The following is a 21,905-nucleotide window of genomic DNA, read 5'->3' on the forward strand; positions in this document are numbered from 1 at the left end:
ACTGTGAGCCTCTGTCCTTATCCAGTGTGTCCCAGCAGACTCACTGTGTGCCTCTGTCCTGTCCAGTGTGTCCCAGCAGACTCATTGTGCGCCTCTGTCCTGTCCAGTGGGTCCCAGCCAACTCACTGTGCGCCTCTGTCCTGTCCAGTGTGTCCCAGCAGACTCACTGTGAGCCTCTGTCCTGTCCAGTGTGTCCCAGCAGACTCACTGTGAGCCTCTGTCCTGTCCAGTGTGTCCCAGCAGACTCACTGTGAGCCTCTGTCCTTATCCAGTGTGTCCCAGCAGACTCACTGTGCGCCTCTGTCCTGTCCAGTGTGTCCCAGCAGACTCACTGTGAGCCTCTGTCCTGTCCAGTGTGTCCCAGCAGACTCACTGTGTGCCTCTGTCCTGTCCAGTGTGTCCCAGCAGGCTCACTGTGTGCCTCTGTCCTGTCCAGTGTGTCCCAGTAGACTCACTGTGTGCCTCTGTCCTGTCCAGTGTGTCCCAGCAGGCTTACTGTGAGCCTCTGTCCTTATCCAGTGTGTCCCAGGAAGTGTTGATGGGATCCCAGGTGAGTCTGGCTTTTACCTGAAGAGGGCTGGAATACAAAGGGGTGTTCGAGTTTATATAAAGCTCTGGTTAGACCCCATCTGGAGACTGTGTTCAGTTCTGGGCTCCGCACCTCAGGAAGGATATACTGGCCTTGGAGAGGGTGCAGCGCAGATTCACCAGAATGATACCGGGACTAAAAGGGTTAAATTATAGGGACAGGTTACACAGACTAGGCTTGTATTCCCTTAAATATAGAAGATTAAGGGGTGATCTAAAAGGATTTGATAGGGTAGATAGAGAGAAACTATTTCCTCTGGTGGGAGAGCCCAGAACAAGGGGGTACGACCTTAAAATTAGAGCTAGGCCATTCAGGGTGATGTCAGGAAGCACTTCCTTACACAAAGGGGAGTGGAAATCTGGAACTCTTTCTCCCCCCACCCCCCCCCCCCAAAAAAAGCAGTTGAGGCTGGGGGTCAATTGAACCAAGGCCGGTAGATGGCTCGAGGGGCTGAATGGCCCTATGTTCCACTCAGACCTACATTTTCTAGGTATATCATTCCCCCGCCCAAAATGGGGGAAGGCCCAGAAACACTGGGCAGTGGAATGGGAGTAGAAAGTTGGCCTTGCGTTTCCTGGGCACGGCAGAATGTGCTGTTGTATGTGCTCCACTCCTGTCAGTCAGAGCCTGTCACCGTGTTTACACATTCACTCCTGAACTTTTTCTTTCCTGGAATGTTTACAGATGGGATCAAAGGAGAGAGGTGGTTGACTGGGGGAACATCCCTTACGGAATGTGTCGATTATTTGATGTGATGCAGGCCTCGATGTCCGGTGTGGTGAGTGCGGAGATGTTCCTGCAGTGCCTCACCCTGAACCATGTGAAAGGTGTGTGGGATACTCGGTGCTGATTCAGGGATCGCTATTACATTAAAACTACACTTCAATCAAATACTTCACTGGCTGTAAAATGCTTTGGGACGTTTGGGTGCTTTCAGGAGACATTACAAAGCCGTGACCACTGCTGCCCAGCTGCTTTGTGAAGGCACTGTCTGAGCCATCCTGTCTGTGTAACTGACCGAAACACGGCTACAACAATGACATTTAGCCAACTAAATAAAAGAAAGACTTGTATTTTTATAGCACCTTTCACGACCTCAGGACGACCCAAAGCGTTTTACAGCCATTGAAGTATTTTATTGAAGTGTAGTTTTAATTTGGAAACATGACAGCCAGTTTACACACAGCAAGATCCCACAAACAGCAATTTGAGGACAAGATCATCTGTTTTTTAGTGATGTTGGTGGAGGCATAAATATTGGCCAGGAGACCGGGAGAACTTCCTCTGCTCTTCTTCGAATATCTTTTATGTCCACCTGAGAGGGCAGACAGGACCTTGGTTTAACTTCTCATCCGAAAGACAGCATCTCCTACAGTGCAGCACTCCCTCAGTACTGACCCTCCGACAGTGCAGCGCTCCCTCAGTACTGACCCTCCGACAGTGCAGCGCTCCCTCTGTACTGTCCCTCCGACAGTGCAGCGCTCCCTCAGTACTGACCCTCCGACAGTGCAGCACTCCCTCAGTACTGACCCTCCGACAGTGCAGCGCTCCCTCAGTACTGACCCTCCGACAGTGCAGCGCTCCCTCTGTACTGTCCCTCCGACAGTGCAGCGCTCCCTCAGTGTTGACCCTCCGACAGTGCAGCGCTCCCTCAGTGCTGACCCTCCGACAGTGCAGCGCTCCCTCTGTGCTGACCCTCCGACAGTGCAGCGCTCCCTCAGTACTGCCCCTCCGACAGTGCAGCGCTCCCTCAGTACTGACCCTCCGACAGTGCAGCGCTCCCTCAGTGCTGACCCTCCGACAGTGCAGCACTCCCTCTGTGCTGACCCTCCGACAGTGCAGCGCTCCCTCTTTGCTGACCCTCCGACAGTGCAGCACTCCCTCAGTACTGCCCCTCCGAGAGTGCAGCGCTCCCTCAGTACTGACCCTCCGACAGTGCAGCGCTCCCTCAGTGCTGCCCCTCCGACAGTGCAGCGCTCCCTCAGTACTGCCCCTCCGACAGTGCAGCACTCCCTCAGTACTGACCCTCCGAAAGTGCCGCGCGCCCTCAGTACTGACCCTCCGACAGTGCAGCGCTCCCTCTGTGCTGACCCTCCGACAGTGCAGCGCTCCCTCTGTGCTGACCCTCCGACGGTGCAGCGCTCCCTCAGTACTGACCCTCCGAAAGTGCCGCGCGCCCTCAGTACTGACCCTCCGACAGTGCAGCGCTCCCTCTGTGCTGACCCTCCGACAGTGCAGCGCTCCCTCAGTACTGACCCTCCGACAGTGCAGCGCTCCCTCAGTACTGACCCTCCGACAGTGCGGCGCTCCCTCTGTGCTGACCCTCCGACAGTGCAGCGCTCCCTCTGTGCTGACCCTCCGACAGTGCAGCGCTCCCTCAGTACTGACCCTCCGACAGTGCAGCGCTCCCTCAGTACTGACCCTCCGAAAGTGCCGCGCGCCCTCAGTACTGACCCTCCGACAGTGCAGCGCTCCCTCTGTGCTGACCCTCCGACAGTGCAGCGCTCCCTCAGTACTGACCCTCCGACAGTGCAGCGCTCCCTCAGTACTGACCCTCCGACAGTGCAGCGCTCCCTCTGTGCTGACCCTCCGACAGTGCAGCACTCCCTCTGTGCTGACCCTCCGACAGTGCAGCGCTCCCTCTGTGCTGACCCTCCGACAGTGCAGCGCTCCCTCAGCACCGACCCTCCGACAGTGCAGCGCTCCCTCAGTACTGACCCTCCGACAGTGTCGCGCCCTCTGTGCTGCATTGAAATGTCAACCTAGATTTTGTGCTCAAGTCTCTGGGGTGGGATTTAAACCCGCAATCTTCTGACTGAGAGGTGACGGTGCTCCCCACTGAGCTACGACTAACGCCATAAACTGACAACTCATCATTGCTTGAGGTCCCTGCTCTCAGCATCGGAATCGAAGGGGCAGACTGCATCTTCATTCCTTGGGCATCGCCTGCCAAAGGCTGAGCCTGGACTTGAGCCATGCACTGGAGAAATGGCAAGCTGGGCACATCCTGAGGACATTCATGTTATCACGGTGAGGTCAGGGGTGTGTCCACTTTGTGACCCCCTACCACTCCGGACATTCCTTGGCAACTGACGGAGAAACATTTCATTTTTACCAAGTTAAAGGAAGCAGAGGGGAGATAACGTCAGAGAACGGGCTGTGAGGGGCTACACCAAATGTACACAGACTGATATACACGGACTAATATACACGTACATACAGACTGATGGACAAACACACACAGACCAATGTACACACACAGACTAATGTATGTATACATGCAGATTAATGTACACACATACATAGACTAATCTACATGTATACACACAGATTATTGCCCAGTTGACTGGGACTGGTTCCACGCTCATCTATCTGATTACATAGGATTTACAGCACAGATACAGGCCCTTCGGCCCAACAGGTCCATGCTGGTGTTTATGCTCCACACGAGCCTCCTCCCTCCCTACTTCATCTCACCCTATCAGAATATCCTTCTATTCCTTTCTCCCTCATGTGTTTATCTAACTTCCCCTTAAATGTATCTATGCTGATCACCTCAACTACTCCTTGTGGGAGCGAGTTCCACATTCTCACCACTCTCTGGGTAAAGAAGTTTCTCCTGAATTCCCTATTGGATTTATGAGTGACTGGTATATTTATGGCCTCTAGTTCTGGTCTCCTCTGCAAGTGGAGACATCTTCTCTACCTCTACCCTATCGAACCCTGTCATAATCTTAAAGACCTCGATCAGGTCACCCCTCAGTCTTCTCTTTTCTGGAAAAAAGAGCCCCAGCCTGTTCGATCTTTCCTGATAGGTATAACCTCTCAGTTCTGGTATCGTCCTAATAAATCTTTTTTTGCACCTTTTCCAATGCCTCTATAATATGGAGACCAGAACTGAAGACAGTGCTCCAAATGTGGTCTAAACAAGGTTCTATACAAGTTTAACATAACTTCTCTGCCTTTCAATTCTATCCCTCTAGAAATGAACTCCAGTGCTTGGTTTGTTTTTTTTATGATGTGGAGATGCCGGTGATGGACTGGGGTTGACAATTGTAAACAATTTTACAACACCAAGTTATAGTCCAGCAATTTTATTTTAAATTCACAAGCTTCCTCCTTCCTCAGGTGAACTATAACTTGGTGTTGTAAAATTGTTTACAATTGTTTTTTTTATGGCCTGATTAACCCACGTCGCTACTTTTAGTAATTTATGTATCTGTGCCCCGAGATCCCTCTGCTCCTCTACCCCATTTACACTCTTATTATCCAAGCAGTATGTGGCCTCCTAATTGTTCCTATTAAAATGTATCACCTCACACTTCTCTATATTGAAATTCATTTGCCAATTACATGCCCATTCTGCAAGTTTATTAATGTCCTCCTGTATTTTGTCGTTGTCCTCCTCAATATTAACTAGACCCCTCAATTTGGTGTCATCCGCAAATTTTGAAATTGTATTTCCGATTCCCGAGTCCAAATTGTTGATGTAAATTGTGACCAACAGTGGTCCCAGCACCGATCCCTGTGGAACACCACTTCCCACTTTGTGCCAATCTGAGTAACTATCGTTAACCCCCCTACACTCTCTTCTGTTTTGTAGCCAGCTTGCTGTCCATTCTGCCAGATTGTAGCCAGAGCATCTCCTGCAATGGCTGCTCTTCCCGCTCCCCCACCATTAGTTTTAGAGCCCCTCAAGGATCTATCCTTTGCCCCCTCTTGTTCATCTACATGCTGCAGACAGGGGTCAGGTTCCACATGTACACTGACCACACCCAGCTCTACCTCACCACCTCCCTCAACCCCTCCACTGGCTCTGATTTGTCACCCTGCTTGTCTAACATCCACTACTAGATGAGCAAAAACTTCCTACAATTAAATATTGGGAAGACCGAAGCCATTGTCTTCGGTCCCTGCTACAAACTCCGTTCCCTAGCCGCTGACTCCATCGCTCTCCCTGGCCATTGTCTGACCGTTCCCAACCTCTGCCACCTATTTGACCCTGAGATGAGCTTCCAACCACATATCTGCTCCATCACCAAGACCGCCTACTTCCACCTCTGTAATATCTCCGCCTCTGCCTCAGCTCATCTGCTGCTGAAACCCTCATCCAAGCTTATGTTACCTCCAGACTCGACTATTCCAATGCTCTCCTGGCCGGCCTTCCATCTGTAAACTTGAGCTCATCCAAATCTCTGCTGCCCATATCCTAACTTGCAGCAAGTCCCTTTTGCCCATCACCTGTGCTCGCTGACCTACATAGGCTCCCAGTCTGGCACCACCTCAACTTTAAAATTCTGATCCTTGTTTTCAAATCCCTCCATGGCCTCGCCCCTCCCTATCCCTGTAACTCCCTCCAGCCCCACAACCCTCCGAGATCTCTGTGCTCCTCCAATTCTGGCCTTTTGTGCATCTTCCACTCCCTTCACCCCACCATTGGCGGCTGTGCCTTCAGCTGCCTTGGTGCTTAGCTCTGGAATTCCCTCCCTAAACCCCTCCGCCCCTCTCTCTCCCCCTTTAAGTCTCTCCTTAAAACCTACCTCTTTGACCGAGTTTTTGGTCACCTGTCCTAATATCTCCTTCTATGGCTTGGTGTCCATTTTTGTCTGATAACGCTCCTATGAAGCGCCTTGGGAGATTTTTGTATGTTAATGACGCTATATAAATGCAACTTCTTGTTGGTGCACATGAATTATCAATCGGTAGGTTCTTTACAGATATGCATGTGGCAGCTTTTGTTGGTCCAAGAAGTGATAACAACATTTGACAAGACATTGAGAGATGTGTGGCTTGGACTGGGGTTGGCCATCAGGGAAAAAGACATGTTGGAATAGATGGAAAGGCCCAGAATGATTTGCATAACAATGCAAAGCATTATTAACCAGTACACGATGGTGTCTGCTTTGGAAGTGTTACATCGGATGTCATTTAGATCACTAGACTATTGGGGATTCCTAGCATGGACATGTAGGGTCCTGCTTCACTAACCCGATTGAGTCCCTTGAGGAAGTGTCAAGTGTGGTGGATGATGGCAGTCCTGCTCATGGCGTATAATCGGATTTACAGAAAGTCTTTGAAAAAGTGCCAAATGCAAGGCTGTTGGATAAGGTTAGACTCAAGGGGATTATTGCACAGATACTGTGCTGAATGGGAAACTGCTTGAAATCTTGGCAGTGGAGGCTTTTTTCTGGATGTGAGCAACATTGGCAAGACTGCAATTATTGCCCATCCATAGTTGCCCAGAGGGATTGAAGTGAACCATATAGTATGGGACTGGAGTCAGGTATAGGCAGGACCAGGTAAGGGTGAACAGGTTCCCTTCCCTGAAGGACATTAGTGAACCAGTTGGATATTTACAACAAATCAACAGCTTCATGGTCAATTTTCTGCTGCCAACCACAAATTCCCCGATTTAGTGAATTCACTATCACAATTTGCTATGGTGGGATTTGAACTCACAACTTCTGGGTTACGAGTCCAGGACCAGATCCACTAGACTATCATGCTTTGAGGGGAGGGGCCCTGAATGGGACTGTAGAGTAGGACCGCCGGGGATCTGACCTGGGAAATGTCTTGAAATGAGCTGGTGGCATAAAATTCCAATGGCGTGATGTGTGACTCCAATGAGAGGGCTGTCTCTGTGCCGGGTCAGGTCCCGGCAGACAGCAGCCTCCCTGCTGAAGTGCTGAAGTGTAGATGGTGAAGGCAGCTCTCTGATTACAGCCAGGACAGCAGTTGAGGTGCTGGAGATTGTCGGCCCCTGTGCTAGAGGGTAATTTCAGCCATTGCATGTGTGTGACAGAGAATGTTGAGGATGAGATCAGTCTTGTCAGTGCTGGTGGATTGAGCTGCTGACACGTAGTCTGGGCTCACGTGTAATGAATCGCGACTAGAGTGAGTTACAGGAGGGCATGTCAGTGCCAATGGAATCAGCCACCAGGAAAAGTTGGTGCCGATTGGTGTAACTCTCTTTCTTGTGAATCTGTATCCTTCACATTGTCAGGTGCAACATCATTACACTCTGTCCATGTGCACTCTTCACACTGTCACACTCTGTCCATGTGTACTCTTCACACTGTCACACTCTGTCCATGTGTACTCTTCACACTGTCACACTCTGTCCATGTGTACTCTTCACACTGTCACACTCTGTCCATGTGTACCCTTCACACTGTCACACTCTGTCCATGTGTACCCTTCACACTGTCACACTCTGTCCATGTGTACCCTTCACACTGTTACACTCTGTCCATGTGTACTCTTCACACTGTTACACTCTGTCCATGTGTACCCTTCACACTGTTACACTCTGTCCATGTGTACACTTCACACTGTTACACTCTGTCCATGTGTACCCTTCACACTGTTACACTCTGTCCATGTGTACTCTTCACACTGTCACACTCTGTCCATGTGTACCCTTCACACTGTTACACTCTGTCCATGTGTACTCTTCACACTGTTACACTCTGTCCCTGTGTACTCTTCACACTGTTACACTCTGTCCATGTGTACCCTTCACACTGTTACACTCTGTCCATGTGTACTCTTCACACTGTCACACTCTGTCCATGTGTACCCTTCACACTGTCACACTCTGTCCATGTGTACTCTTCACACTGTCACACTCTGTCCATGTGTACTCTTCACACTGTTACACTCTGTCCATGTGTACTCTTCACACTGTTACACTCTGTCCATGTGTACCCTTCACACTGTTACACTCTGTCCATGTGTACTCTTCACACTGTTACACTCTGTCCATGTGTACTCTTCACACTGTCACACTCTGTCCATGTGTACCCTTCACACTGTTACACACTGTCCATGTGTACTCTTCACACTGTTACACTCTGTCCATGTGTACTCTTCACACTGTCACACTCTGTCCATGTGTACTCTTCACACTGTTACACTCTGTCCATGTGTACCCTTCACACTGTTACACTCTGTCCATGTGTACTCTTCACACTGTTACACTCTGTCCATGTGTACCCTTCACACTGTTACACTCTGTCCATGTGTACTCTTCACACTGTCACACTCTGTCCATGTGTACTCTTCACACTGTTACACTCTGTCCATGTGTATGCTTCACACTGTTACACTCTGTCCATGTGTACTTTTCACACTGTTACACTCTGTCCATGTGTACCCTTCACACTGTTACACTCTGTCCATGTGTACTCTTCACACTGTTACACTCTGTCCATGTGTACCCTTCACACTGTCACACTCTGTCCATGTGTACCCTTCACACTGTCACACTCTGTCCATGTGTACTCTTCACACTGTTACACTCTGTCCATGTGTACGCTTCACACTGTTACACTCTGTCCATGTGTACTCTTCACACTGTTACACTCTGTCCATGTGTACCCTTCACACTGTTACACTCTGTCCATGTGTACTCTTCACACTGTTACACTCTGTCCATGTGTACCCTTCACACTGTCACACTCTGTCCATGTGTACCCTTCACACTGTCACACTCTGTCCATGTGTACTCTTCACACTGTTACACTCTGTCCATGTGTACGCTTCACACTGTTACACTCTGTCCATGTGTACTCTTCACACTGTTACACTCTGTCCATGTGTACCCTTCACACTGTTACACTCTGTCCATGTGTACTCTTCACACTGTTACACTCTGTCCATGTGTACCCTTCACACTGTCACACTCTGTCCATGTGTACCCTTCACACTGTCACACTCTGTCCCTGTGTACTCTTCACACTGTTACACTCTGTCCATGTGTACCCTTCACACTGTTACACTCTGTCCATGTGTACTCTTCACACTGTTACACTCTGTCCATGTGTACGCTTCACACTGTTACACTCTGTCCATGTGTACCCTTCACACTGTCACACTCTGTCCATGTGTACCCTTCACACTGTCACACTCTGTCCATGTGTACCCTTCACACTGTCACACTCTGTCCATGTGTACCCTTCACACTGTTACACTCTGTCCATGTGTACTCTTCACACTGTCACACTCTGTCCATGTGTACTCTTCACACTGTCACACTCTGTCCATGTGTACTCTTCACACTGTCACACTCTGTCCATGTGTACCCTTCACACTGTCACACTCTGTCCATGTGTACCCTTCACACTGTCACACTCTGTCCATGTGTACTCTTCACACTGTCACACTCTGTCCATGTGTACTCTTCACACTGTCACACTCTGTCCATGTGTACTCTTCACACTGTCACACTCTGTCCATGTGTACTCTTCACACTGTCACACTCTGTCCATGTGTACTCTTCACACTGTTACACTCTGTCCATGTGTACTCTTCACACTGTTACACTCTGTCCATGTGTACCCTTCACACTGTTACACTCTGTCCATGTGTACCCTTCACACTGTTACACTCTGTCCATGTGTACCCTTCACACTGTCACACTCTGTCCATGTGTACCCTTCACACTGTCACACTCTGTCCATGTGTACCCTTCACACTGTTACACTCTGTCCATGTGTACTCTTCACACTGTTACACTCTGTTCATGTGTACCCTTCACACTGTTACACTCTGTCCATGTGTACTCTTCACACTGTCACACTCTGTCCATGTGTACCCTTCACACTGTCACACTCTGTCCATGTGTACTCTTCACACTGTCACACTCTGTCCATGTGTACTCTTCACACTGTTACACTCTGTCCATGTGTACTCTTCACACTGTTACACTCTGTCCATGTGTACCCTTCACACTGTTACACTCTGTCCATGTGTACTCTTCACACTGTTACACTCTGTCCATGTGTACTCTTCACACTGTCACACTCTGTCCATGTGTACCCTTCACACTGTTACACACTGTCCATGTGTACTCTTCACACTGTTACACTCTGTCCATGTGTACTCTTCACACTGTCACACTCTGTCCATGTGTACTCTTCACACTGTTACACTCTGTCCATGTGTACCCTTCACACTGTTACACTCTGTCCATGTGTACTCTTCACACTGTTACACTCTGTCCATGTGTACCCTTCACACTGTTACACTCTGTCCATGTGTACTCTTCACACTGTCACACTCTGTCCATGTGTACTCTTCACACTGTTACACTCTGTCCATGTGTATGCTTCACACTGTTACACTCTGTCCATGTGTACTTTTCACACTGTTACACTCTGTCCATGTGTACCCTTCACACTGTTACACTCTGTCCATGTGTACTCTTCACACTGTTACACTCTGTCCATGTGTACCCTTCACACTGTCACACTCTGTCCATGTGTACCCTTCACACTGTCACACTCTGTCCATGTGTACTCTTCACACTGTTACACTCTGTCCATGTGTACGCTTCACACTGTTACACTCTGTCCATGTGTACTCTTCACACTGTTACACTCTGTCCATGTGTACCCTTCACACTGTTACACTCTGTCCATGTGTACTCTTCACACTGTTACACTCTGTCCATGTGTACCCTTCACACTGTCACACTCTGTCCATGTGTACCCTTCACACTGTCACACTCTGTCCATGTGTACTCTTCACACTGTTACACTCTGTCCATGTGTACGCTTCACACTGTTACACTCTGTCCATGTGTACTCTTCACACTGTTACACTCTGTCCATGTGTACCCTTCACACTGTTACACTCTGTCCATGTGTACTCTTCACACTGTTACACTCTGTCCATGTGTACCCTTCACACTGTCACACTCTGTCCATGTGTACCCTTCACACTGTCACACTCTGTCCCTGTGTACTCTTCACACTGTTACACTCTGTCCATGTGTACCCTTCACACTGTTACACTCTGTCCATGTGTACTCTTCACACTGTTACACTCTGTCCATGTGTACGCTTCACACTGTTACACTCTGTCCATGTGTACCCTTCACACTGTCACACTCTGTCCATGTGTACCCTTCACACTGTCACACTCTGTCCATGTGTACCCTTCACACTGTCACACTCTGTCCATGTGTACCCTTCACACTGTTACACTCTGTCCATGTGTACTCTTCACACTGTCACACTCTGTCCATGTGTACTCTTCACACTGTCACACTCTGTCCATGTGTACTCTTCACACTGTCACACTCTGTCCATGTGTACCCTTCACACTGTCACACTCTGTCCATGTGTACTCTTCACACTGTCACACTCTGTCCATGTGTACTCTTCACACTGTCACACTCTGTCCATGTGTACTCTTCACACTGTCACACTCTGTCCATGTGTACTCTTCACACTGTCACACTCTGTCCATGTGTACTCTTCACACTGTTACACTCTGTCCATGTGTACTCTTCACACTGTTACACTCTGTCCATGTGTACCCTTCACACTGTTACACTCTGTCCATGTGTACCCTTCACACTGTTACACTCTGTCCATGTGTACCCTTCACACTGTCACACTCTGTCCATGTGTACCCTTCACACTGTCACACTCTGTCCATGTGTACCCTTCACACTGTTACACTCTGTCCATGTGTACTCTTCACACTGTCACACTCTGTCCATGTGTACTCTTCACACTGTCACACTCTGTCCATGTGTACTCTTCACACTGTCACACTCTGTCCATGTGTACCCTTCACACTGTCACACTCTGTCCATGTGTACCCTTCACACTGTCACACTCTGTCCATGTGTACTCTTCACACTGTCACACTCTGTCCATGTGTACTCTTCACACTGTCACACTCTGTCCCTGTGTACTCTTCACACTGTCACACTCTGTCCATGTGTACTCTTCACACTGTCACACTCTGTCCATGTGTACCCTTCACACTGTCACACTCTGTCCATGTGTACCCTTCACACTGTCACACTCTGTCCATGTGTACTCTTCACACTGTCACACTCTGTCCATGTGTACTCTTCACACTGTCACACTCTGTCCATGTGTACCCTTCACACTGTTACACTCTGTCCATGTGTACTCTTCACACTGTCACACTCTGTCCATGTGTACTCTTCACACTGTCACACTCTGTCCATGTGTACTCTTCACACTGTCACACTCTGTCCATGTGTACCCTTCACACTGTCACACTCTGTCCATGTGTACCCTTCACACTGTCACACTCTGTCCATGTGTACTCTTCACACTGTCACACTCTGTCCATGTGTACTCTTCACACTGTCACACTCTGTCCCTGTGTACTCTTCACACTGTCACACTCTGTCCATGTGTACTCTTCACACTGTTACACTCTGTCCATGTGTACTCTTCACACTGTTACACTCTGTCCATGTGTACGCTTCACACTGTTACACTCTGTCCATGTGTACCCTTCACACTGTCACACTCTGTCCATGTGTACCCTTCACACTGTCACACTCTGTCCATGTGTACCCTTCACACTGTTACACTCTGTCCATGTGTACTCTTCACACTGTTACACTCTGTCCATGTGTACCCTTCACACTGTTACACTCTGTCCATGTGTACTCTTCACACTGTCACACTCTGTCCATGTGTACCCTTCACACTGTCACACTCTGTCCATGTGTACTCTTCACACTGTCACACTCTGTCCATGTGTACTCTTCACACTGTTACACTCTGTCCATGTGTACTCTTCACACTGTTACACTCTGTCCATGTGTACCCTTCACACTGTTACACTCTGTCCATGTGTACTCTTCACACTGTTACACTCTGTCCATGTGTACTCTTCACACTGTCACACTCTGTCCATGTGTACCCTTCACACTGTTACACACTGTCCATGTGTACTCTTCACACTGTTACACTCTGTCCATGTGTACTCTTCACACTGTCACACTCTGTCCATGTGTACTCTTCACACTGTTACACTCTGTCCATGTGTACCCTTCACACTGTTACACTCTGTCCATGTGTACTCTTCACACTGTTACACTCTGTCCATGTGTACCCTTCACACTGTTACACTCTGTCCATGTGTACTCTTCACACTGTCACACTCTGTCCATGTGTACTCTTCACACTGTTACACTCTGTCCATGTGTATGCTTCACACTGTTACACTCTGTCCATGTGTACTTTTCACACTGTTACACTCTGTCCATGTGTACCCTTCACACTGTTACACTCTGTCCATGTGTACTCTTCACACTGTTACACTCTGTCCATGTGTACCCTTCACACTGTCACACTCTGTCCATGTGTACCCTTCACACTGTCACACTCTGTCCATGTGTACTCTTCACACTGTTACACTCTGTCCATGTGTACGCTTCACACTGTTACACTCTGTCCATGTGTACTCTTCACACTGTTACACTCTGTCCATGTGTACCCTTCACACTGTTACACTCTGTCCATGTGTACTCTTCACACTGTTACACTCTGTCCATGTGTACCCTTCACACTGTCACACTCTGTCCATGTGTACCCTTCACACTGTCACACTCTGTCCATGTGTACTCTTCACACTGTTACACTCTGTCCATGTGTACGCTTCACACTGTTACACTCTGTCCATGTGTACTCTTCACACTGTTACACTCTGTCCATGTGTACCCTTCACACTGTTACACTCTGTCCATGTGTACTCTTCACACTGTTACACTCTGTCCATGTGTACCCTTCACACTGTCACACTCTGTCCATGTGTACCCTTCACACTGTCACACTCTGTCCCTGTGTACTCTTCACACTGTTACACTCTGTCCATGTGTACCCTTCACACTGTTACACTCTGTCCATGTGTACTCTTCACACTGTTACACTCTGTCCATGTGTACGCTTCACACTGTTACACTCTGTCCATGTGTACCCTTCACACTGTCACACTCTGTCCATGTGTACCCTTCACACTGTCACACTCTGTCCATGTGTACCCTTCACACTGTCACACTCTGTCCATGTGTACCCTTCACACTGTTACACTCTGTCCATGTGTACTCTTCACACTGTCACACTCTGTCCATGTGTACTCTTCACACTGTCACACTCTGTCCATGTGTACTCTTCACACTGTCACACTCTGTCCATGTGTACCCTTCACACTGTCACACTCTGTCCATGTGTACTCTTCACACTGTCACACTCTGTCCATGTGTACTCTTCACACTGTCACACTCTGTCCATGTGTACTCTTCACACTGTCACACTCTGTCCATGTGTACTCTTCACACTGTCACACTCTGTCCATGTGTACTCTTCACACTGTTACACTCTGTCCATGTGTACTCTTCACACTGTTACACTCTGTCCATGTGTACCCTTCACACTGTTACACTCTGTCCATGTGTACCCTTCACACTGTTACACTCTGTCCATGTGTACCCTTCACACTGTCACACTCTGTCCATGTGTACCCTTCACACTGTCACACTCTGTCCATGTGTACCCTTCACACTGTTACACTCTGTCCATGTGTACTCTTCACACTGTCACACTCTGTCCATGTGTACTCTTCACACTGTCACACTCTGTCCATGTGTACTCTTCACACTGTCACACTCTGTCCATGTGTACCCTTCACACTGTCACACTCTGTCCATGTGTACCCTTCACACTGTCACACTCTGTCCATGTGTACTCTTCACACTGTCACACTCTGTCCATGTGTACTCTTCACACTGTCACACTCTGTCCCTGTGTACTCTTCACACTGTCACACTCTGTCCATGTGTACTCTTCACACTGTCACACTCTGTCCATGTGTACCCTTCACACTGTCACACTCTGTCCATGTGTACTCTTCACACTGTCACACTCTGTCCATGTGTACTCTTCACACTGTCACACTCTGTCCATGTGTACCCTTCACACTGTTACACTCTGTCCATGTGTACTCTTCACACTGTCACACTCTGTCCATGTGTACTCTTCACACTGTCACACTCTGTCCATGTGTACTCTTCACACTGTCACACTCTGTCCATGTGTACCCTTCACACTGTCACACTCTGTCCATGTGTACCCTTCACACTGTCACACTCTGTCCATGTGTACTCTTCACACTGTCACACTCTGTCCATGTGTACTCTTCACACTGTCACACTCTGTCCCTGTGTACTCTTCGCACTGTCACACTCTGTCCATGTGTACTCTTCACACTGTTACACTCTGTCCATGTGTACTCTTCACACTGTCACACTCTGTCCATGTGTACTCTTCACACTGTCACACTCTGTCCATGTGTACTCTTCACACTGTCACACTCTGTCCATGTGTACTCTTCACACTGTCACACTCTGTCCATGTGTACTCTTCACACTGTCACACTCTGTCCATGTGTACTCTTCACACTGTCACACTCTGTCCATGTGTACCCTTCACACTGTCACACTCTGTCCATGTGTACCCTTCACACTGTCACCCTCTGTCCATGTGTACCCTTCACACTGTCACACTCTGTCCATGTGTACCCTTCACACTGTCACACTCTGTCCATGTGTACTCTTCACACTGTCACACTCTGTCCATGTGTACCCTTCACACTGTCACACTCTGTCCATGTGTACCCTTCACACTGTCACACTCTGTCCATGTGTACTCTTCACACTGTCACACTCTGTCCATGTGTACTCTTCACACTGTCACACTCTGTCCATGTGTACTCTTCACACTGTCACACTCTGTCCATGTGTACTCTTCACACTGTCACACTCTGTCCATGTGTACCCTTCACACTGTCACACTCTGTCCATGTGTACTCTTCACACTGTCACACTCTGTCCATGTGTACTCTTCACACTGTCACACTCTGTCCATGTGTACTCTTCACACTGTCACACTGTCCATGTGTACTCTTCACACTGTTACACTCTGTCCATGTGTACTCTTCACACTGTCACACTCTGTCCATGTGTACTCTTCACACTGTCACACTCTGTCCATGTGTACTCTTCACACTGTTACACTCTGTCCATGTGTACTCTTCACACTGTCACACTCTGTCCATGTGTACTCTTCACACTGTCACACTCTGTCCATGTGTACCCTTCACACTGTCACTCTGTCCATGTGTACTCTTCGCACTGTCACACTCTGTCCATGTGTACCCTTCACACTGTCACACTCTGTCCATGTGTACTCTTCACACTGTCACACTCTGTCCATGTGTACTCTTCACACTGTCACACTGTCCATGTGTACTCTTCACACTGTCACACTCTGTCCATGTGTACTCTTCACACTGTTACACTCTGTCCATGTGTACCCTTCACACTGTCACACTCTGTCCATGTGTACTCTTCACACTGTTACACTCTGTCCAAGTGTACTCTTCACACTGTCACACTCTGTCCATGTGTACTCTTCACACTGTCACACTCTGTCCATGTGTACTCTTCACACTGTTACACTCTGTCCATGTGTAATCTTCACACTGTCACACTCTGTCCATGTGTACTCTTCACACTGTCACACTCTGTCCATGTGTACTCTTCACACTGTCACACTCTGTCCATGTGTACTCTTCACACTGTCACACTCTGTCCATGTGTACTCTTCACACTGTCACACTCTGTCCATGTGTACTCTTCACACTGTCACACTCTGTCCATGTGTACTCTTCACACTGTCACACTCTGTCCCTGTGTACTCTTCACACTGTCACACTCTGTCCCTGTGTACTCTTCACACTGTTACACTCTGTCCATGTGTACTCTTCACACTGTCACACTCTGTCCATGTGTACTCTTCACACTGTCACACTCTGTCCATGTGTCCTCTTCACACTGTTACACTCTGTCCATGTGTACTCTTCACACTGTCACACTCTGTCCATGTGTACTCTTCACACTGTCACACTCTGTCCATGTGTACTCTTCACACTGTCACACTCTGTCCCTGTGTACTCTTCACACTGTTACACTCTGTCCATGTGTACTCTTCACACTGTCACACTCTGTCCATGTGTACCCTTCACACTGTCACACTCTGTCCATGTGTACTCTTCACACTGTCACACTCTGTCCATGTGTACTCTTCACACTGTCACACTCTGTCCATGTGTACTCTTCACACTGTCACACTCTGTCCATGTGTACTCTTCACACTGTCACACTCTGTCCATGTGTACTCTTCACACTGTCACACTCTGTCCATGTGTACTCTTCACACTGTTACACTCTGTCCATGTGTACTCTTCACACTGTCACACTCTGTCCATGTGTACTCTTCACACTGTCACACTCTGTCCATGTGTACTCTTCACACTGTTACACTCTGTCCATGTGTACTCTTCACACTGTCACACTCTGTCCATGTGTACTCTTCACACTGTCACACTCTGTCCATGTGTACTCTTCACACTGTCACACTCTGTCCATGTGTACTCTTCACACTGTCACACTCTGTCCATGTGTACTCTTCACACTGTCACACTCTGTCCATGTGTACTCTTCACACTGTCACACTCTGTCCCTGTGTACTCTTCACACTGTTACACTCTGTCCATGTGTACTCTTCACACTGTCACACTCTGTCCCTGTGTACTCTTCACACTGTTACACTCTGTCCATGTGTACTCTTCACACTGTCACACTCTGTCCATGTGTACTCTTCACACTGTCACACTCTGTCCATGTGTACTCTTCACACTGTCACACTGTCCATGTGTACTCTTCACACTGTCACACTCTGTCCATGTGTACTCTTCACACTGTCACACTCTGTCCATGTGTACTCTTCACACTGTTACACTCTGTCCATGTGTACCCTTCACACTGTCACACTCTGTCCATGTGTACTCTTCACACTGTCACACTCTGTCCCTGTGTACTCTTCACACTGTCACACTCTGTCCATGTGTACTCTTCACACTGTCACACTCTGTCCATGTGTACCCTTCACACTGTCACACTCTGTCCATGTGTAATCTTCACACTGTTACACTCTGTCCATGTGTACTCTTCACACTGTTACACTCTGTCCATGTGTACTCTTCACACTGTTACACTCTGTCCATGTGTACTCTTCACACTGTCACACTCTGTCCATGTGTACTCTTCACACTGTCACACTCTGTCCATGTGTACTCTTCACACTGTCACACTCTGTCCATGTGTACTCTTCACACTGTTACACTCTGTCCATGTGTACTCTTCACACTGTCACACTCTGTCCATGTGTACCCTTCACACTGTCACACTCTGTCCCTGTGTACTCTTCACACTGTTACACTCTGTCCATGTGTACCCTTCACACTGTCACACTCTGTCCATGTGTACTCTTCACACTGTCACACTCTGTCCATGTGTACTCTTCACACTGTTACACTCTGTCCCTGTGTACTCTTCACACTGTCACACTCTGTCCATGTGTACTCTTCACACTGTCACACTCTGTCCATGTGTACTCTTCACACTGTCACACTCTGTCCATGTGTACTCTTCACACTGTCACACTCTGTCCATGTGTACTCTTCACACTGTCACACTCTGTCCATGTGTACCCTTCACACTGTCACACTCTGTCCATGTGTACTCTTCACCTGGGTGTGAAGGGGCGGTGTTTGGTTCTGTTCAATTCTGAGTCATCCGAGACTGTTCTGTTTGAATGATGTGGAGATTCCGGTGACACCAACGACACCTTTGATTCCCAGCCTAATATAAGATGTGCGATTTGAGAATCTCTCATTCACTTACTCACCTGACGAAGGAGATAATCTCCGAAAGCTTGTGATTTTCAAATAAAACTGTTGGACTATAACCTGGTGTTGTAAGATTCCTGACATTAGTTCTGTTTTAAAGCTAACAAGCAGCACGATGCCGAGGAACTGTTCCTCAACATCTTCAACCTGTTATTGGATCAGTTACAAAATTCAGACATGGTGAGTACGGCCATTGTTCCCTGGGCTTTGCCTTCACTCCACCTGTGTTAGAGACAAAACAGGACCATTAAATTGCTCAACAGCCAGTCTCAACAATGCTCAATATACCCTCCCACCAAGTAATAGGACACAGCTTGGGATCACAGTCACTCCCCACACACTGAGCTCCTGATCACAGTCACTCCCCACACACTGAGCTCCTGATCACAGTCACTCCCCACACACTGAGCTCCTGATCACAGTCACTCCCCACACACTGAGCTCCTGATCACAATCACTCCCCACACACTGAGCTCCTGATCACAATCACTCCCCACACACTGAGCTCCTGATCACAGTCACTCCCCACACACTGAGCTCCTGATCACAGTCACTCCCCACACACTGAGCTCCTGATCACAGTCACTCCCCACACACTGAGCTCCTGATCACAGTCACTCCCCACACACTGAGCTCCTGATCACAGTCACTCCCCACACACTGAGCTCCTGATCACAATCACTCCCCACACACTGAGCTCCTGATCACTATCACTCCCCACACACTGAGCTCCTGATCACAGTCACTCCCCACACACTGAGCTCCTGATCACAATCACTCCCCACACAGTGAGCTCCTGATCACAATCACTCCCCACACACTGAGCTCCTGATCACAGTCACTCCCCACACACTGAGCTCCTGATCACAGTCACTCCCCACACACTGAGCTCCTGATCACAGTCACTCCCCACACACTGAGCTCCTGATCACAGTCACTCCCCACACACTGAGCTCCTGATCACAGTCACTCCCCACACACTGAGCTCCTGATCACAGTCACTCCCCACACACTGAGCTCCTGATCACAGTCACTCCCCACACACTGAGCTCCTGATCACAATCACTCCCCACACACTGAGCTCCTGATCACAGTCACTCCCCACACACTGAGCTCCTGATCACAGTCACTCCCCACACACTGAGCTCCTGATCACAGTCACTCCCCACACACTGAGCTCCTGATCACTATCACTCCCCACGCAGTGAGCTCCTGATCTCAGTCACTCCCCACACACTGAGCTCCTGATCACAGTCACTCCCCACACAGTGAGCTCCTGATCACAGTCACTCCCCACACACTGAGCTCCTGATCACAATCACTCCCCACACAGTGAGCTCCTGATCACTATCACTCCCCACACACTGAGCTCCTGATCACAATCACTCCCCACACACTGAGCTCCTGATCACAGTCACTCCCCACACACTGAGCTCCTGATCACAGTCACTCCCCACACACTGAGCTCCTGATCACAGTCACTCCCCACACACTGAGCTCCTGATCACAGTCACTCCCCACACACTGAGCTCCTGATCACAGTCACTCCCCACACACTGAGCTCCTGATCACAGTCACTCCCCACACACTGAGCTCCTGATCACAGTCACTCCCCACACAGTGAGCTCCTGATCACAGTCACTCCCCACACAGTGAGCTCCTGATCACAGTCACTCCCCACACACTGAGCTCCTGATCACAATCACCCGCCACACAGTGAGCTACTGATCACTATCACTCGTTGTGTTACGCTGTTTTGTACCGGCCGCTCAGTCGCAATTGGAGACTACTGAAAGAACATAACAATCGAGCTCATAAAATGGCAGATCACTCCTTTGAAGGCCATCGCTCCAGTCACAAACTCGATCACAGCCACCATGCCTCAGACCACTCAGTGCATTCGTCCCAAGCAACCTGCATCACACAGTGTGATCAACATCTCTCACTTTGAGAAAGAAGGCTCACTTTCTCCTGAATCTGTATCATTCACATTGTCAGTTGCAACATCGTTACACTCTGTCCATGTGTACTCTTCACACTGTTACACTCTGTCCATGTGTACCCTTCACACTGTTACACTCTGTCCATGTGTATCCTTCACACTGTTACACTCTGTCCATGTGTACTCTTCACACTGTTACACTCTGTCCATGTGTACCCTTCACACTGTTACACTCTGTCCATGTGTACTCTTCACACTGTTACACTCTGTCCATGTGTACCCTTCACACTGTTACACTCTGTCCATGTGTACCCTTCACACTGTTACACTCTGTCCATGTGTACCCTTCACACTGTTACACTCTGTCCATGTGTACTCTTCACACTGTCACACTCTGTCCATGTGTACCCTTCACACTGTTACACTCTGTCCATGTGTACCCTTCACACTGTTACACTCTGTCCATGTGTATGCTTCACACTGTTACACTCTGTCCATGTGTACTCTTCACACTGTCACACTCTGTCCATGTGTACTCTTCACACTGTTACACTCTGTCCATGTGTACCCTTCACACTGTCACACTCTGTCCATGTGTACTCTTCACACTGTCACACTCTGTCCATGTGTACTCTTCACACTGTCACACTCTGTCCATGTGTACCCTTCACACTGTCACACTCTGTCCATGTGTACTCTTCACACTGTCACACTCTGTCCATGTGTACCCTTCACACTGTCACACTCTGTCCATGTGTACTCTTCACACTGTCACACTCTGTCCATGTG

The 21,905-nt window shown here is 48.7% G+C and overlaps 1 protein-coding gene across 5 annotated transcripts in view; it reads left to right on the forward strand.

The window, feature by feature from the left end:
• The window catches only part of usp18 (ubiquitin specific peptidase 18), a 158,548-nt gene that overhangs the window by 34,161 nt on the left and 102,482 nt on the right, over positions 1-21,905 (forward strand). For all 5 annotated transcript variants that reach the window (XM_067999967.1, XM_067999969.1, XM_067999970.1 and 2 more), the window contains 2 exons: positions 1,274-1,416; positions 19,275-19,354. In XM_067999967.1, coding sequence (XP_067856068.1) covers positions 1,274-1,416; positions 19,275-19,354 — 223 coding nt within the window. The remainder of the gene's footprint in view (positions 1-1,273; positions 1,417-19,274; positions 19,355-21,905) is intronic.

The sequence above is a fragment of the Heptranchias perlo genome, chromosome 18, assembly GCF_035084215.1.
Source record: "Heptranchias perlo isolate sHepPer1 chromosome 18, sHepPer1.hap1, whole genome shotgun sequence".
Taxonomy (NCBI): Eukaryota; Metazoa; Chordata; class Chondrichthyes; order Hexanchiformes; family Hexanchidae; genus Heptranchias; species Heptranchias perlo.